General features: G+C 39.5%; 1 protein-coding gene across 4 annotated transcripts in view; it reads right to left on the reverse strand.

Annotated features, from left to right (window-relative positions):
• SNX25 (sorting nexin 25) overlaps positions 1–17,885 on the reverse strand; it is a 121,332-nt gene that overhangs the window by 100,777 nt on the left and 2,670 nt on the right. For 3 of the 4 annotated variants that reach the window (XM_081268902.1, XM_081268900.1, XM_081268901.1), the window contains exon 1: positions 11,238–11,802. The exons of the other annotated variant lie outside the window; for it this stretch is intronic. In XM_081268902.1, coding sequence (XP_081125028.1) covers positions 11,238–11,660 — 423 coding nt within the window. In that variant the 5' untranslated portion in view covers positions 11,661–11,802. Of the gene's footprint in view, positions 1–11,237; positions 11,803–17,885 lie in introns of those variants that run through there. 4 annotated transcript variants of the gene reach the window in all.

Below are 17,885 nucleotides of genomic sequence, written 5' to 3' on the forward strand. Positions count from 1 at the left end.
GCAGTGCATGCCTATAAGCCCAATGGCTTGGGAGCTGAAGCAGGATTGCAAGCTCTAGGCCAGCCAGTCTCAGCAATTTGGTGAGGCCCTCAGAAACTCAGTGAGACCCTGTCTCAAAATAAAAATAAATAAATGAATAAAAGGACTGGGGATGCGGCTTAGTGGTTAAGTGCCCCTGGGTTCAATCCCTGATACAAAAAAAAAAAAAAAAAAAAAAAAAACCCACTACGGTCATGTCAAAAGAACTCAGGAGTCAACTTGTAAGGGTTTCCATTGACCAAAGACAGCATAATAAGCTTCAAAATATATATATATATATAATAATTAGAACTTACTGAAACTTATCATATATATTCAAATCCATGAGTTTGGAATAATATTTTCTTTAACTCACACTAGTTGTCACCTTCAGAAGATGGTAGGAAACCAATTCATTGTCTTGGTAACTGGCAAAGTGAAAAAATCAAACATTTATCCAGTTTTTCTGTATGAACCATGTAACTAAATAGTAAATGACAGAAAATGTGTCTCTATTTTTTTTTTAGTATTCATACTAAAACACTAAAAAATGGACATCAGAATTAAAATATTACCATTTTGTTATACTTTGTAAGTTACTGAATCTAGGTATTAAGTAGTAACAGCTACTAATACTATAAAAACAAAGACATGAAGGAACATTACCACCCAAAGTCCTACCAAAGGAATCAAACATGAGTTTGATCAAGCCTCTTGACCCAGCTGTCAATATGCAGGAAGTGGACAGGAGAAAGGAACATGCTGAACTGTGTCCTTTATAACCTATCAGCAAAATCCATACTATGTAGGACATTTTTTTGTCTTTTTTATTATTATTAGTTGTTCAAAACATTACATAGCTCTTGACATATCATTTTTCATACATTTGATTCAAGTGGGTTATGAACTCCCATTTTTACCCCGTATACAGATTGCAGAATCACATCGGTTACACATCCACGTTTTTACATACTGCCATACTAGTGTCTGTTGTATTTTATAGCACAAATATTCCAAGTTCTTCAGTAGATAAACCATTTATAAAAAGGACAGAGGGGAAACTTTTTCAGTAGGCAAGACAAAACTATAAAGTCTGTGGATGCACATTTGGGTGATAGAACGACAGCATGCAAGGAAGATAGTACTATAGAGCCAAGTCATTCATTCACTAAACATTTAGTTTATGTGATTTTTGGAATCTGCATTTCAAAATTTCTTAATTAAAAGGTTTTTAAAAATTAAAGTATAAAAGCTATCACTTAACACTTACCATATCTAAAGCACTGTATTCCATGTTTTACAAAGATTATCACATTATTCTGAATAACCCACAGAAGTATTTACTACCTATGTTTTTCAGATGAGGGGAATGGGCTTAGAAATCTTAGGCAAATTATCCTCATCCTCTTGAGTACCTTACAGCCATCTGCTTCTTTCCAACTCTCCTATTTGGTCCCAACAAGCATCATGGCCCACCTAGATGATTATAACCTCACTTTTTAATTTATTCTTTTAAAAATGCAATACCAATCACAGAGTATTAGGATGGAGCCAAGGTTCAAATACAGAAAAAAAACCATTCTCTTAATGCCTATAATCTACTGATCCAATCACTTATTCATTCAAGAAACATGAATTGCTCATCTAGTAAATCACCTAAGTATTAAAGATACAGAAGGGTGTTTCTGCCTGCATGGAGTTTAAGGGTTAATGAAAAAGGACAAGAAACCATTCAAATGAGTCTAAAATGTCAATTGTGATAAGTACAATGAAGGAGAGGTACTTGGAGCCACAGAACATATAAAGTTGGAAGACAAAGAAAGCTTCTTAGCCAACATGACAATTGAGACCTGAAAGAAGAGGAAGAGAGTTCAACAGGTAAAGGGGACAGAGAAAGGGGCACTAGATATAGAGACAACCACAGGTGAAGTCCATATAAATGGAGGGAGCTTGACACTGCAAGATTTAAGGACATAGCATGAGGAGTGAAGGTAATTATGACAGATTAAGCTACACGGTTTGGAAGAACATCAGGACACTACTGAGGGGTTTGAATTGAAACCTGAAGAGGGATATGATTAGGCTTGCATTTTTAAGAGAATAAATTAAAAGGTGAAGTTGTAATCATCTAAGTGGGCCATTATGCTAGCTGGGACCAAGTAGGAGAGTTGGAAAGAAGCAGATGACTGCAAGGTAAGAAGACAGGACTTGACAATGCAGTGCATGTGGTTAAGAGGACGAGAGGTTGGGAAGGATACCTAGGCTTCAGGATGTGGGACGTAACTTTCAGAGGTGCCATTCACTGCCACAGAGAAAAGACAAATGGAGACACTGATCTCAAGATGTCTTAGACTTGAATTTCAGATACCTCTGGGACTGCCATATGGAAATGCCAAGTTAAGAGGTTGAGTCTGAGGAATAACCCTCAAAGTCTTCAATGTAGAGATGGCTATTGGAGGGAGCTCAACATGAGACTACTTAACAGAGAGAATCAAAAAATGAGCCTTCGGGCTGGGGATGTGGCTCAAGCGGTAGCGCGCTCGCCTGGCATGCGTGCGGCCCGGGTTCGATCCTCAGCACCACATACCAACAAAGATGTTGTGTCCGCCGAGAACTAAAAAATAAATATTAAAAATTCTCTCTCTCTCTCTCCTCTCTCACTCTCTCTTTAAAAAAAAAATGAGCCTTCAAGAATGACCAAGATTAAAATTTGGAAAACAAACCATGCTTCTCAGCTATCTACAGATCAAAATCTCAGGAAGGTATACTAAAATGGAATTTAAAAAAATTAAAAAGTCTGCATCAGGAAAAACATATAGAAACTTCTGGAATACTGAAGACATTAATTTCATGTCTAACAAGTTGGCAAACCCTGAATTCAGCCCTCATGCTTATATTTCTATGAGTTGATTTGTATAGGAAGAAGAGATGGCTTGTATGCAAAGGCTTAAGGTTGGAGAGTAGAAACCAGAGGGTCCTAGCTTGATCCCAGGGGCTATTCTAGGCCAGATGGAGAAAAGACAAGGCCAGGAAAAAAAAGAATAATATGTTTTCACAAGAGGTGCACACAGGGGCAGAAATTCCTCAGCATCCACAAGGTTAAAAAAACTTAAACATGTCTGAGTGAGAAAAATGACAATACTCCAAGCTTATAGAAAACATATAATATGGTTTTGGCTCAAGATAAACAAAAGGAGAAAGCATTTATGAATGTACAACACTGGGGATAGAGTCAGTGATACTCCAACAGGAAACACACTATTTTAGACACTGCCAGTGGTGGCACAGTACAGAAGCCTCCCTCAAAAACCCTGCAGGCACCAAGAATGGAGGAACCTACGTGAGCTTAAGAATACTGCAAAATATGAGAATCTTATGAGCAAATTTAGTTACTACTCAGCAATTTTAGTTACTACTATTACATAAACTCACTCCTATATTACGTTGAGTGAGAACTACAGACATCCAGATTACTTTAGCAATGGATATTTGTAAACTAATTTCCCAAACAGTGTATTTGTTATGGCTTGCTATTGGGTGTCCTCCCAAAAATCATGTGTGAGACAATGCAAGAAGTGCATTGTTTAGAAGTGAAATGATTGGGTTCTGGGAGCCTTAACACAATTAGGGAATTAATCTCCAAACATGGATTAACTAAGTGGTCACTGGAATCAGGTAGGGTGTGGCTGGAGGAAGTAGGTCATTTGGGGGCATTTAGGGTTTATATTTTGTATCTGGCAAGTGGAGTGTCTCTCTCTCTCTCTCCCCCCCCTTCCTGGTGCCATGTCCCAGTTTCATTCCTTCACCACCCTCTTCAGTCATGATGCCCTGCCTCATCTGGATCCCTGAGGAATGGAGAGCATTGTCTATGGACTTAGACATCTGAAACTGTGAGCCCAAAGTAAACTTTTCTTCCTATAAACAGTTCACTACAAGCTCACTAAAACAGCATTCAGTGCTAAAATAGAATGCTTATTAAATGGATCCTAGTAGCCTAAACAAGTTCATGTGTCTTATCCAAAAAAATAAAATAAAATAAAATAAAAAGCACATTTCACTCCTTTTTTCCTTCTTGACCTCAGAGGCATTTTACTTTGAGTTACTGTATTCATATCTCTTTATACCAACTTGCGGCTATTCATACATGGAATCCCAGGCTAACAGAGGTACCAGGACTAGCCAGTGTCTAGAGTAGCTGGTAAGTTCTGGCTAGCCCCAGGATCACAGCAGACATACCTCAAAACTCTTAACTACTTTTTCCCCAAAGCAGCATGTGAGCTGAGAAGCCCACCCAAACACACCCAAATCCATTGGGTTTCCTGGAAAGCATCACTGTGTTTGAAGAAACTATAGAGGCACACAGCCCAAGACTAAAACAGGGTATGGCTTAAACCTAAACCTTGCCCTCAGATATCCAGAAGAACTCCAGAGAAGGGCTGTAAGCTTCCATGTCTTTCCATTCAACCAATCAATCCTAGCTTGAAGGTAACCTAACAGAAAAGGGTAAAAACTCAAATTCTCTGTTTACTTTTTTTTTTCAAAAGTAAAGCTGTATTTCACAACAAAACACAAACAAAAACAAAAAAAAAATCCAAATTTGGATGTAATCATTTGAATACTAACAGCCTCCCATAGACACTATTCTCTGTAGCCTGAACCCTCAGCAGCAAATCTGCTGAGTCACCTTTTTATTACAACTGTGCACCATTTCTGAGTACAAGGAAGCATACATTTTAGGAAATCTAGGGCACTTCCTACCCCAAAAATGATATATTTGGAAAACGAAACCTAAAATATTTTTAAGTAGGCAACATCAATTACCAGGATGACGTCATAGTATGCTCCCCACAAAAAGCAGTTTAAGAATCAAGACAGTTAAAAATAACACCCCAGGTATGACCAGAATTAAGAAGGCTCAGAGGAGAACATTCAAATCAAGGCTTTAGTCTTCACATTTGTACACCAAGAGTATGACTCTTTGGTTTGGGTCTGAATGTATTGTTTAAAAGGAATATAAGGCCACTTTTTATGTCACCGAAGAGACATCTCTGAAGAAGGATCTGAGGAGTTCCCAGAGAGGGAACTTGACTCAGAACCAGTGGGGTTCTTGGCATAGAGTTACCTGACAGAAAAGAATTTCAGCAAGCACCCAGTCAAAGGCATAGAGGGAGGTTTATCTAGGAAAACAGATCCATATTCAGGGAGCATGGCGGCAATCTCAAGAGAGAAGCACTTTGGGATAAAGCAAGGAATTCACATTCTTTAGGCTATCTCCAGAGGGAGAAACAGCAACTAGTTGGTGTGGGTGTTAATATTTATAGAACTCCTTCTCAGAAGTTCTCCTGGATACCCTTGAATACAGGTGGAGCCAGGATGGAGCTACATTAATTTCTTACCAGTTTTTCCTGAGTTTCCCTGTTCCAAGGGCCTATCAGTCTGGAGTAGTAGGTGCTGTCTGCAATTCAATGGTTCATGGGCACTTCCTTTGAGACTCAGTATCTCTCCCTTTATTCCCAAATTCCTATCTCATTGAGAACACAATCAAGAGACTTTCTGTAATGGTAACCAATGATATTTACCATCAAAAAAATCTCACTCTTAAAATTTATTCCTCTAGTCTCCATTCACACAAGTTAATTAACTCTCATTTTTTACAATAAATAAATACACACACACACACACACACACACACACAACATAGTAGATGGCCACAGTACTTTTATTTTATTTGTTTATTTTTATGTGGTGCCAGTGCCTCACGCATGCTTGGCAAGTGCTCTATCACTGAGCCACAATCCTGACCCCTCATTTAACTCTCACTTTTGATCACTGCAGCCACACAGTATTTCTCCTCTGAAGTCCAGTAGAATCACATTTCCATTTAATATTTCTAAAGCTGAGCTCAGTTGTTCTGTACTCAAAATCTCTCTCTCATTTGAAGACTTCTACAACCTGGCCAAAACTTCCTTTCCAAACCCAGTTTTTGTGACTCATCTCATCTTCTCACTAGCAACTCAAATCTCAAATGGTACATGTACTCTGTCTCTAAAACAGTTTTCCGGATCCTTTTAACAAATTACAAAAATATATATTGCTTCCTTTAGACAGTTTTGCCAAATTCAAATACATATTTGCCTCATTTCCTAGGATATATTTGGTTCATTTGATTGATTATTTTTATGTTCCATGTAGTCTATCTTCCTACTTTGAAGTTATCACTATTCATATATAGCTTTGTCTTAATGTAAGTTGTCTTTAATTCCCCAACTTTAATGAAGAGTTTCTTCCTAACAGAAAACAGTAAACATTAATAACTTCCCTTTGTGTGTAATCACTGTTTATAAATCAAGAGATGATAGGTGCCCCATGACTCAGGAGTCTGAGGCAGGAAAATCACAAGTTCAAGGCCAACCTCAGCAATTTAGGGAGACTGTGTTTCAAAACAACAACAAAAAAACTGGCTGGGAGATGTAGCTTAATGGTATGGCACCTCTTTGTTCAATCAAGTACTGAAAAAAAATTATAGGTATTAAAAACTTCTTTTTGAATATATATTTATATTTGCTTGTATGTGCTGGAAGAATAAACAGCAACTATTAATAGTGGATGCCTATAGAGAAGAGAAATTTTTTCATTATTTTACCTCTCTAAATGCTTTGATTTTATCAATCATGTTATATTATTACCTATAAAAATTAAAAATTATGCATAGTATGAGTCTTAAGTACGATATCCCTTATACCACAAGGAATTAGGAAGAATCCTATGATTTAAGGGATTTTCTAAATACCATATTCCTAAAAAACACATTTTTCTCATTGGTTACCACACTTAAATCCTCTAATTAAAATGCTAACAAACATTCTGAAGACAGTAAATATATTGTGCCATTACCCATTATCAAATTATTGAGGATTAGCTTGCATGTTAGCATAAAAAAAGGAAAGCCACAAAGAGGCTATGTATAGACTCCTAATTCCTGTTTCTCTTCCTTTTCCCCTCAAGTAACTAAATTAAGTTTGTTTTACTCAAAGAACGTTTGTATTAGTAAAAGAACCCATTTAGGAATTCTAGAAGTCTACCCCAGACCAACTAGAGCTGTGTGAATGTTTTTACTGTCTTTGTAAACATCTGCCTTCCTATCTAGGGTTCTCTATCATTCTATCTACTCAGACTAAGAGGGCAGGGACAGGAGTATTCTTGTTCATCTCTGAATCCTCCTCAACCCCACAAACCATACCATGCACTTATAAAAAAAAAAATATTCAAGCTCTTACTGTTCCCTTTAGAAAGACTCTATCCCTCCCTAAGTAGATGGTTGAAATTTCAAATCTAAAAATGTCAGCTGGATACTTAAATTTGTTCACATCAAAATCTACCTACTGAGAGTTTACTATGTGCCTGGCACTGGCACTCAGAAACTACAGGAAAAAAAAATAGTTAACAAGTTCAGAACGTGAGATGTGTAGCAGACATTCAGTAAATGTTTATTAATTACATTTGATGAACTTCTTGAACTTTTCTAACTGGCTGAACTTTGAAGTCTTTCATTAATGTTTTCTTCATATATCCAAGATCTTTAATTTCCTGTATACTACTAATCACTCAACTTTAGTGGACATTCTTGTGTCAGCCCTCCAATCCTCATTAATTAACTGCTTATTTGTTTTGAACTTAAGTATAAGTTAGAAAGTACCTAGATTAAAACTGTTAAGTGTTTGAGGAATTAATATGCTAGATAGCTTGATTTAATTATTTCACAGTATATTCAGAAATAAGATCACCTTTTACCTTAAAAATAAACACAACTATAAACTGTCAATTTGTAATAATTGTTAAAGTATCTACTAAACTGTGTAAAAGAATAAAGACTAAGTGGCAGAAAAGTTGTCTAAGAAGTTATTCTCTCTTACCTTCTTATCATGGAAATGTAAGAAATAGTTCCCTCTTTTCCATTATAAGATGTACTTTGAACTGCCGGTCTCATAATAACAATCAAGTTCCTAAACCATTAATTCATACTTGTCCTATTTCTCTTGTTCTTGCTTTGGTGAGATCAGAAGCCAGAGTCAAGAAACTGTGGCTAGTGAATCTGACCCAAGCAAGTTAACTGACTTGTAGAATACCAAACACAGCCTTGGACGAGGAACATTGTATTATGACAGCCCACTCAGCAAAGTTGAGCTAACACCTGTCACACTAGGAGACGGCTAGCAACACAGAATCACAGCTCCAGTCTGCAGTCCTGTATCAAAGTCTAGTTTTTCTAAAGTTGGGTCCAGATATCAATAGTCAAGACTTCAGTGTCAACATTCCAACTTTACACAAAAGCATTGCGAGTGTCTGAAAATTCCATTGGACATTTGGATGCAATTTGTATCTGGGATAAAAGCTATTTTTATTACTTTAACCAATAGTAGTTCCCATCTAAGTAAATTTAAATTCATGGGAAATGTCTGAAACTAGTTTAACTGGAGGGGAAAAGCATTAGATTAGTGAACACAAACAGGCCATTTTTTTTTCCATTATCATCAGCAATCATTTGAGGAGCCCTGAGCTCCTACTAGGTGCAAAGGATAACAAAAGGTGCCAATTATAGGTCCTGACTTCTTGGAGTTTACAACTGATAACAATATGGTAAAGCTTTCAAACACCTCTAGTCATGAAAATATTTTTGCCCTTTCAGGTTAGATTTCTGGAGTTATCTGCTTTTAACCGTATAAGTGTTTTTCTTCTACTGAAAGAAGCCAAGAAGGAAAAAAAAGGTGGAGAGTATGGGTAGATAAAAGGATGGATCCCAGTGTCTGTATGTCTAGCTCAGACTGGAAAAACTCACCATGTATAAGAATAAAAAAGGATTCTTTTTTTGTGTATGCAGAATCAGATTTCTGTAGTAGTCACTGTTATTCTAAGAAGCTCCATTTGGTTCACTGCTAAACAGTCTCCCCCTCCACATATGTTAAATGACCTGTGTGGTCCAGCTCCTACCCCCACATAACTGACGGATATCTTATACTACACCACATGCTTATGCTTCCCATCCTTCCATTCATAAAGAAGAGAACATTTTTTAAAAACACAAGTTACTGCAAATACAGCAAACTAGAGGCTCAAGTAACTAGTCCCAGAGCCATAAAGAAAACACAATTTCATGGGAATAACATACATTTCAATTCTCAGTAATATATAACTTTGAAAGTAATTCCCTAATTGCTTATTTTCTTAATTAAATCTATTATAGGAATTAAAAGTTCAAAAAGAATGAACAATAATCACTTTCCTTAGATTATAATTCCCTCTGCTATTATCTGAAATCTTGGCATCATATACTGGAGATACTATGCCTGTTGCTCCATTTTCTGTCACCTGCAAAGTACTTTCTTTAAAAATTCTTCTATGAAACCATCTTTCTAGATGATAATCAAAGTTTACCAACATAGAGGTATAAGTGAGCTGTGAAATGTGGGAGAATGCATTTTGTAGGAAATAGTAGTAATCCACAACATGAAGCTTCCAGACCCTCAGCTTTTGACCCTGATCTGACCATTTAAACTTCTTTTCCCCCCAGTACTCCTCGATCTTGATCACTTATCTCTTAATAGTATGTGTGTGTATGTGTGTATACACACCAGGGGTTGAACCCAGAGGCACTCAACCACTGAGCTGGATCCCCAGTCCTTTATTTATTTTGAGACAGGGTCTCACCAAGTTGCTGAGGCTGGCTTTGAACTTGCCATCTTCCTGACTCAGTGAGCTGCTGATTTACAGGTGAGTGCCTGGCTTCTTAATCACACTTTGTTTAATAAGCATTTATCATTACATGAAAATATGTATTTATTGTCTGGTCCTTCACAGGAATATAACTTCCAGAAAGAATAACTTTTCTGTATCAGTTCAACCCCAGCTTCCAGAATACAGTAGAATTTGGTTCATACAAGATGCTCATTAAATATGTACTGAAAGAATTATAACTTCTCACACTACTCAAGAACTGAGTATAGATCTATAAACAAACAGGTAACATCACTATAGAAAAAAAAAGGAAAACATGTGTTCACCAACTCTTGCTACATGAGAAAGGAAAAATGGACAGCTAGGTGAAGATTTTTAAGTAGTACCGAATTTGAGGGACTACTTACTTACATAACCAAGAGTCTCCTACCCTTTACTACACCAAATCATCAGAGAAAGGATGCCTGATACCTTCCTTGTCTTCAAACCTTCAGTCATTACTCCAGCACATCATTCTAACTGACAGACTCTAGGAAGAGTCATTTTGGAGGAGAGTGTCATGCTTTTTTACATATGAGTAAGCAGGTCATGTTATAAGTAAATACAAACCCTGGGGATGATGGTCACTCTAATAAACATTCTTATGAAATTTAGCCACTGCCATTTCACTGACCCCCCAGAGTGCTTGAGCAATTTCAGTTTAATGATAGTATCATTCAGTCAAGCAGTGAACATCAAGCTACAACAGAATAAGGTTACTTTTAAGGGATTATTAAAAAAAAAAAAGATAAGAGGTAGAGAAAATAGTGGGTTTGGAACTCAAGAAAAGCTCACTTAAAATACAGTTCTTTGCTATTTTTCCTAATCACAGCCCCAATGTCCCAGACCTCGCTTCGGATAACTTGTCTTTCTTTGCAAACTACAGTGATTTCTGCCGTCCTGTTCCTAGTTATCAACATGGTGGAAGAGAGGACGGGGTGGTAGGAAGTGTATACAGGTTTTGGTGTGAGGTAGTAGGTGGGTGATCTAACAAAGTTTCCTTACCTGGAAATGACTGTAAAGCTACCTCCCAACAAAACCGGTTCCCAGAACCAAACAGGATAGCCAATGTAGAGTGCAGTGCCTGGGTACAGCGAAAGCTGTACAGGTTCCTAGGGAACACACCAACTCCCCCGCTGCACAGCAACATCGAGGATTCGGCATGACTGTTCAGCGACCGAGGTTGTGACTGAGGATGGTGGATGAGTAACTACAGAGCCTACCTAATGCCCTGCATCCCCTCCAAACCCACGGAGCCTGGAGCCGCCTCGCGTGGGCCCACACACCTCGCCCGTTCCTCTCGGGTTTCCAGCTACAAGGAGGGGCCCAGGGCGGGCCAGGAGGGCACGCCGCGGCCCGCGGGGTCTCGCAGAACCAGAGGCTCGCACCGGAAGCAGGCGAACGGGCCGAGGCCGCGGGCGCGTGAGGCAGCCGAGAGGGGTACTCACCCGCAGCGGGCAGCCGGGGGCAGCGGCCAGCCGGCTCCAGGCGCCGACGAAGTCGGGCGGCGAGGCGCGAGGGCTCCAGCCAACGAGGGAGAAGAGGGTCCCCAGCAGGAAGGCGGCCGCCGCGCAGCTCAGGTACAGGCTGAGTCGGAGCAGGACGGTGCACGGCCCCGCGCCTCCCGCCGCCTCCCAGCAGCCGGGCCCCAAGAAGGAGAGAGCCACGGCGGCGAATGCGGCCACGGCCACCGGCACCCGCCAGCAACCGCCGCCGGGACCCCTGGGCGCCGCCGCCGCCGCCGCCTGGGCGTTCTCCAGCAACTCCGGCTGCTGCCCGCCCGCGCAGCCCGGGGCAGGATGGCCGCCGGTGCCTGCGGCCGGCGCGGGGCTGAAGAGGGTGCTGCTGCTGTCGGTGGCATCGGGGTGCATGCTGCTTCTTGTGCCGCTAAGGACAGGCACATCTCCTGCCCCGCTGTCCCCTGGCGCTGCCCCGGACGGTGGCCTCTGCGCGGCGCCTCCCCGCCTCGCCGCTCCCGCCACCGCTCCGGAGGCTAGGGGAGCCGGTTCTCATGCCCCAGCCGGCGGCCCTCCGAGGGAACGGCTCCAACAGACTCTGCCGAGCCCCTCCCAGCGGCCCCTCAGCGCCGCCAGCCGGCGCCGGGCCCTCAGCTGCCGGGCCGGGCGCGCCCAGGTAGCGGGACCGTGTTGTGACTGAAGCCGGCGATGCCTGACGCTGGGCGGGGGTGGGGGCGGCCACCGAGTGACTGCCAAGAGAGGGCGGAGGGCCACTGCTACAGCAGAGTGACAGCTGGGAGGTGCCGGCCACCCACCCGCGGTGCGGGGGCGGGGTCCGGCAGGCCGCTGCCCCTAGGGGGAGGGTGGCAACCAATCACAGCGAACACAGCTCTTTCCCGCGCTCCCCCTCCCCCTTTTCTTCACTCCCCCAGGATACCGTCTGTTGATGGAAAATTTTGCTGCAGGTGTCGGGAGCATTTTTAACTCAGGTGGGTGATCCCTTAATTCCGCCCTCTGATCATCACCTAAAAGTAACCTCCTAACCTTCCTTACAGCCTTGTTTTCGCCTGCTCTGTAAACGGAAATCATTTCTGTTCCTCACTTTTAACAATTTTCCACTAACAAACTCCTCTTTCCCACCCTGCTGCTACCTTAGGTAAGGAATCAGGCAAATGTGGAGTAAAGGAAATCTAGATTCCTACTTATGGAAAGGCCGAAAGAATCTGCCTGGTGCCAAAGGGTATACACAGCTGCCATAATTAGTTTATCTCCAATAATGTATTTTTTGTTGCCAACTGTTCAGTGCAAATGCTGTTACCCACGCAAACGAGAGTGGTCCAGATTTTTATATTATATATTTGCCTCTTCTATTATGGTCCCATCCCATAGTATACACATGCTTTCTGAGAAGATAGATGCCAATAGGCTACACAAACCCAGGTAATTACTGTAGTGCTAAGACCAATAAAGTAACAGATGTATCTTTACTGGACAATGGAATTAAAGGAATTCTGAAAAGATTATTTAAAAAGTAGGAAAGAGTAGGATGGCAAATAAAGAATGAAAACAGGATGGGAAGGAGAGGCATTTTAGCAAGAGAAGCATGAGACAAAGATAAGGATATGGGAAACATTAAAAGGGCAAGAGCCTAGGAACTCTCTCCATTGCCACTTTAATGAATAATTTAAATATTTTTAAACTTCTGTTGTTTTCCAATAAGTGGATTTACATTCAGCTTTCCTTGGGTAATATAAGAAAAATAAGGATTAAAATGTATTTTCAGATACTGTGACTATGTGTTTTTCTATAAGGAATCATTCCATCTGTGAATAAGTATTATTACTATGTTACTTCAATAAAGGTAAAATTCAACATTAAACATTAGTTAGAAGTAAGCTAAAATATGTAGTGTATATTCTTCTAAAATTAAGTATTATTTAAGAGGTTATTCAAAAGAAAATGCACTGGTGTCCATAGACATGTACAGTTCACCTAGGCATTCATTTCATGTCTTAATAATGATTTCTTTGGAATGGCACATGGATTTCAAATAGGAAATGAAGTAAGTTCTAAAAGTAATCTTCAATGGTTAATTTAAACAAATGGTATGCAAGTGAATTATATATATATATATATATATATATATATATACAAATTCACATTTTTCATTTTTAGAAATCTTTGTTTTTAATACTAATTGGTATTCATGGAGAACTTCATTCTCTCTTATACCCCCTAATACAAAAATAAGAACTAGCCAAATGTGAGTTTGCCATGCCAAAGTGATGACATCAAAAGTAAGTAACTAGACAGGCACAGTGGCCCATGCCTATAATCCCAGTAATTCAGGAGGCTGAGGCAGGAAGATCACTAATTTAAGGTCAGCCTCAGCAATTTAGTGAGGCCCTAAGCACCTTAGTGAGATGCTGTTTTAAAACAAAAAATAAAAAAGGTCTGTGGATGTGGCTCATTGGTTTGAGTATCCCTGGGTTCAATTCCTGGTGCAAAAAAAAAAAAAAAAAACCCAAAAAACAAAACAAAAACCTACCTTTCATAATCTCCTGTCCTTTTTTTAAAAAAAAAAATAAAAGCAATATATCTATTTTGAGTAAGCTCTTTTGCCTCTAAAATAGTTAATATTTATACATCGGGGAGCCTCAAAATGTACCATACAAATCCAAGTTATTTCATTTAAAGACTGATAGCATTCAGTAATTATATCAATATTTTTGCCACAAGCAGGGACCATATGAAGATATTTTGTTTTCCAATTTAAACTCATAGTTCACAATGATAGTTACTAACTGAACACTTACTGTGTACCAGATACCATTCCAAGCATTAGACATACTTCATTTCATGTATAATCTTGATAGAGATTATCTCCCATCTACACATGGGGAAATTAAGGCACAGGAAGTAAATTAATCTTGTTCAACATCACAAAACCAAATAAATAACAAAGCTAGGATTTTGTTATCACTCTGATTTGCTTCAGAATTTGTACATTTAACCACTATTTATAGTACTTCTTAAAAACTAAATTACCATCCTATATTACAGGAAAACAGAAAAAAAACAGGGTTTAAATGCATGAGCCTAAGACCTGTATTACATGTTTAAAAGTGTTTAGTTGAGTTATTTTGTGAAAATAAGCACCACCTTAGCTACCCTTGACAAGAGCCAAGGGATTATAATTCGAATCAGTAAAGGGGAAACTGGCTGACATTTACTGATATCCCAGGTAGTAATTCATAATGAGCTTTCTAATACATCAGTACATTTTTTTCCCAAGAGTAAGGCAGAACTGGAGCAATGTAAACCCACAATCAGGAAATGGCCTCAAGACACATTCTATATTGCTGCTAAGTCAGCACTTATACTTAGCAGATAGTAGATAGACCTCTACCCTGGTACAAGGTTTGAAGAACACTGAGAGGTGAGGCAAGATAAGGGGTGTGTTAGTCAGCTTTTCATTACTGTGACCAAAATACCTGATAAGAACAATTTATTTTGGTTCATTTGTTCAGTCCGTGGTTAGTCAACTCCATTACTCTAGGCCTGAGATGAGTCAAAACATTGTAGTAGAAGAGTGTGGTAGAAGAACACTGCTCACCTCATTGCAGCCAATAAAGCAGAGAGAGGAGCCAGGGACAAGATATATAATCCCCAAGGGGACTCCTCCAGTGACCCAATTCCTCTAGCTGTCCCACCTACCTACAGTTACCCCCTCTTAATCCATTTGAAGAATTAATCCATTTGATGGAATAATCATTTGAATGGACAAATCCACTGATTAGGTCATACTTCTCAATCTAATCATTTCACCTCTAAACATTGCTACATCACTTTCTGTGGGGACACTTCATAATCAGTCCATAATAAGAGAGCATAAGAAAATACCTAGGATCAGAAGGTACTGAGGGAAATGAGGTCCTAAAACCAGGGTTTTTTTGTTGGTTTGGTTTAGTACTAGAGATTGAACCCATGGGTGCTTAATCACTGAGCCACATCCCCAGCCCTTTATATTTTTTATTTTTGAGACAGAGTCTTACTACGTTGCTTAGGGCCTTTTCTAAGTTGCTGAGGCTGGCTTTTGAACTTGAGATCCTCTTCTCAGTTGCTGAGATTAAAGGTGTGCACCACTGTGCTCCACTAAATTAGGTTTTAAATTAGCATCTAGGTGTTCCTTCCCAGGAGTCAGTGTTGAGTTCTAAGGGTTATAATGGATAAGTAGGGTTTCCTTGTTTGTATTCTTTATTGCTGGTGAATTCTGACAAGCCTGTTGAATGCTCCATAAGGCTGCCTTAACTGTCTCTTATCTAAGATGGGAATGGCATGTGCCTTAACGCCTAAGGATAAAATTAATAAGTGAAAATTTGACAATTTTTAAATGCTAGACTGTGTAAGCAGGTAGATAACACCCGATTTTTATCTAAATGTGTGATGCATCTTTACCTTCCCTATTGGTTTGTTTCTCCTTAAGTCCCTTGGCTCACCTTAGAGGTAGTCACAGGATTGGGGAGAAAACCACAATGTTTGTCCTTGGCCACTTTTAGGGAAATAGTGAATAAAGACATTGACGCAAGTTCAGAGACCTATATAGATTCTAGTTTCTTCCACCAATTCACTATAAGACCATAACAAGTCAATGTTTTTCTTATAACCTCAAAAAATTGTGATTTGTGGAAAATATATGAGAGAAGAAATTTATTGTCAGACTTCAAAAAGGGAAAGTGAAAAATCACAAAATGCAATAAAAGTAAATAGTAGACTGCTAAACCTGGAAGGAAACATACTGCAGTATTGCTTATAGGAAACTGAATCTCTAAAAGTAACTCTAAAATATATATTTGTGTGTGTGTGTGTATGCACACACATATAATTTTAGTGAGTTTCCATATTAGTATATGTGAGTTTCCATATTAGTAAAAGTATCCATACTGGTAAACTTTTAGGCAGAAATGTCTTTATATTAATCTCTAAAGAGAAACAAAATCACAAAGAGTACCGAAAATAAAATCAGCTGGTATTCAGATAGAGAATAGGGTAGATCACAAAGAAGGATATTTTTGACTTATGTAGATGTTGATCTAAAATTTGAGGAAATAGAGTGTTAAGTCAACTTTCTGTTTATTTTAGTCTGGTTACTTGGCCCCTTGCTCTTAGGCCTGTGGCAAGGCAGAACATCGTAGTAGGAAGTATGTGGCAGAGAAAAGCTTCCTGACTCATGATGCTCAGTAACCGAAAGAAAGGAAGATATTGGCATTCCAATATCACCTTTAAGGTACCCCCCACACACACAAATGGCCTAACTTCTTTCCACTAGGCTCACCGCCTCTAAGGTTCTACCACCTCCCAATAGTGCCACACTGGTGACAAGCCTTTAACACATGGGCCTTTGGGGATATTCCAGATCCAAACTGTAGTAAATACTGCGTGTCAGTTATCTACAATTGCATAATACATACCCTGTATAAAAGTCATTGTATGATTTTATGGACCCGCAATGTGAGTTAGCGTCAGCTGGGCAATTCTCCTCTTCTTGTCCAGGGTCACTGATAAAGCTGTAACTAGCCAGGTATGGTGACACATACCCATAATCCCAGCAATTCAGGAGGCTGAGGCAGGAGGGTTTCAAGTTCAAGGCCAGCATATGCAACTTGGTGAGACCCTCAGCAATTTAATGAGAACCTTTCAAACTAAGAAAAAAAAGGACTGGTGGTGAGGCATGTAACTCAGTGGCCAAGCACTTACCTAGCATGTGCAAGGTCCTGAGTTCAATCCCCAGTATCATCCAAAAAAAAAAAAAAAAAGGAGTGGGGATGTAGCTCAGTGGTGAAAATATTCCTGGGTTCAATTGCCAGTATCCAAATAAAAAAATAAAGCTGCACCCTGTTGGTACATAGCCTAGAGGCTGCTTGGTCTGTAGAACCTCTGCTGAGGTGACTTGTCTTTGCAGCCTGTGTTCTTATCCCCCAAGATGTTAGTATGGGCTTCTTCACATGACATTCTCAGGGATGAAATATGCAAGTACTTTTAAGCTGTTGTGTTGTTTGCCAATGTCCCCTTGGCCAAAGCAAATCACATGGCCCTTTAAGGAGTAAATAAGGGAACAGGCTACATGTGGGTTTAAATGTAAGGGAGCGTAATTCAGTTTTCTATTACTTTAATGACAACCATCATCAATTGACAAAATACACTTTATTAGTTTCTGGTGGATGACTTGTTTGCTCACCCAAGTCAGTAACATCCAGTGATTTACCACTGTAAATACATAAAAGTTCACATTTCTTGTCCCTGAAGTTGATAATCTTCATAATCTGCTCCCATCTACTTAGGAAACAAGGAAAGGATGAGGATAAGGTCACAGGAGACAGTAAACAACTATTTATGTTTGCCTGTTAGGAGTCTGGTAATAAAGATGCTAACCATATAATTTAGTTTTATTTTACTCCAATGTTTTCAAGTTACAAAACAAAAAAAATGTAAACTCACCTAGATTTTGACATCAATATTAGTGATCAGCAAATTATAAAGAAAATAAATTGTGACTACTTGATATGTCTCCAGAAAGCACTGGGCTAATGTGATGATCTGGATTGTCAACTGGAACAGACCGAAAGATGCCTAAGATTA

This window comes from Spermophilus citellus (assembly GCF_964194105.1).
Source record: "Spermophilus citellus genome assembly, chromosome: 16".
In the NCBI taxonomy this organism is placed as follows: domain Eukaryota; kingdom Metazoa; phylum Chordata; class Mammalia; order Rodentia; family Sciuridae; genus Spermophilus; species Spermophilus citellus.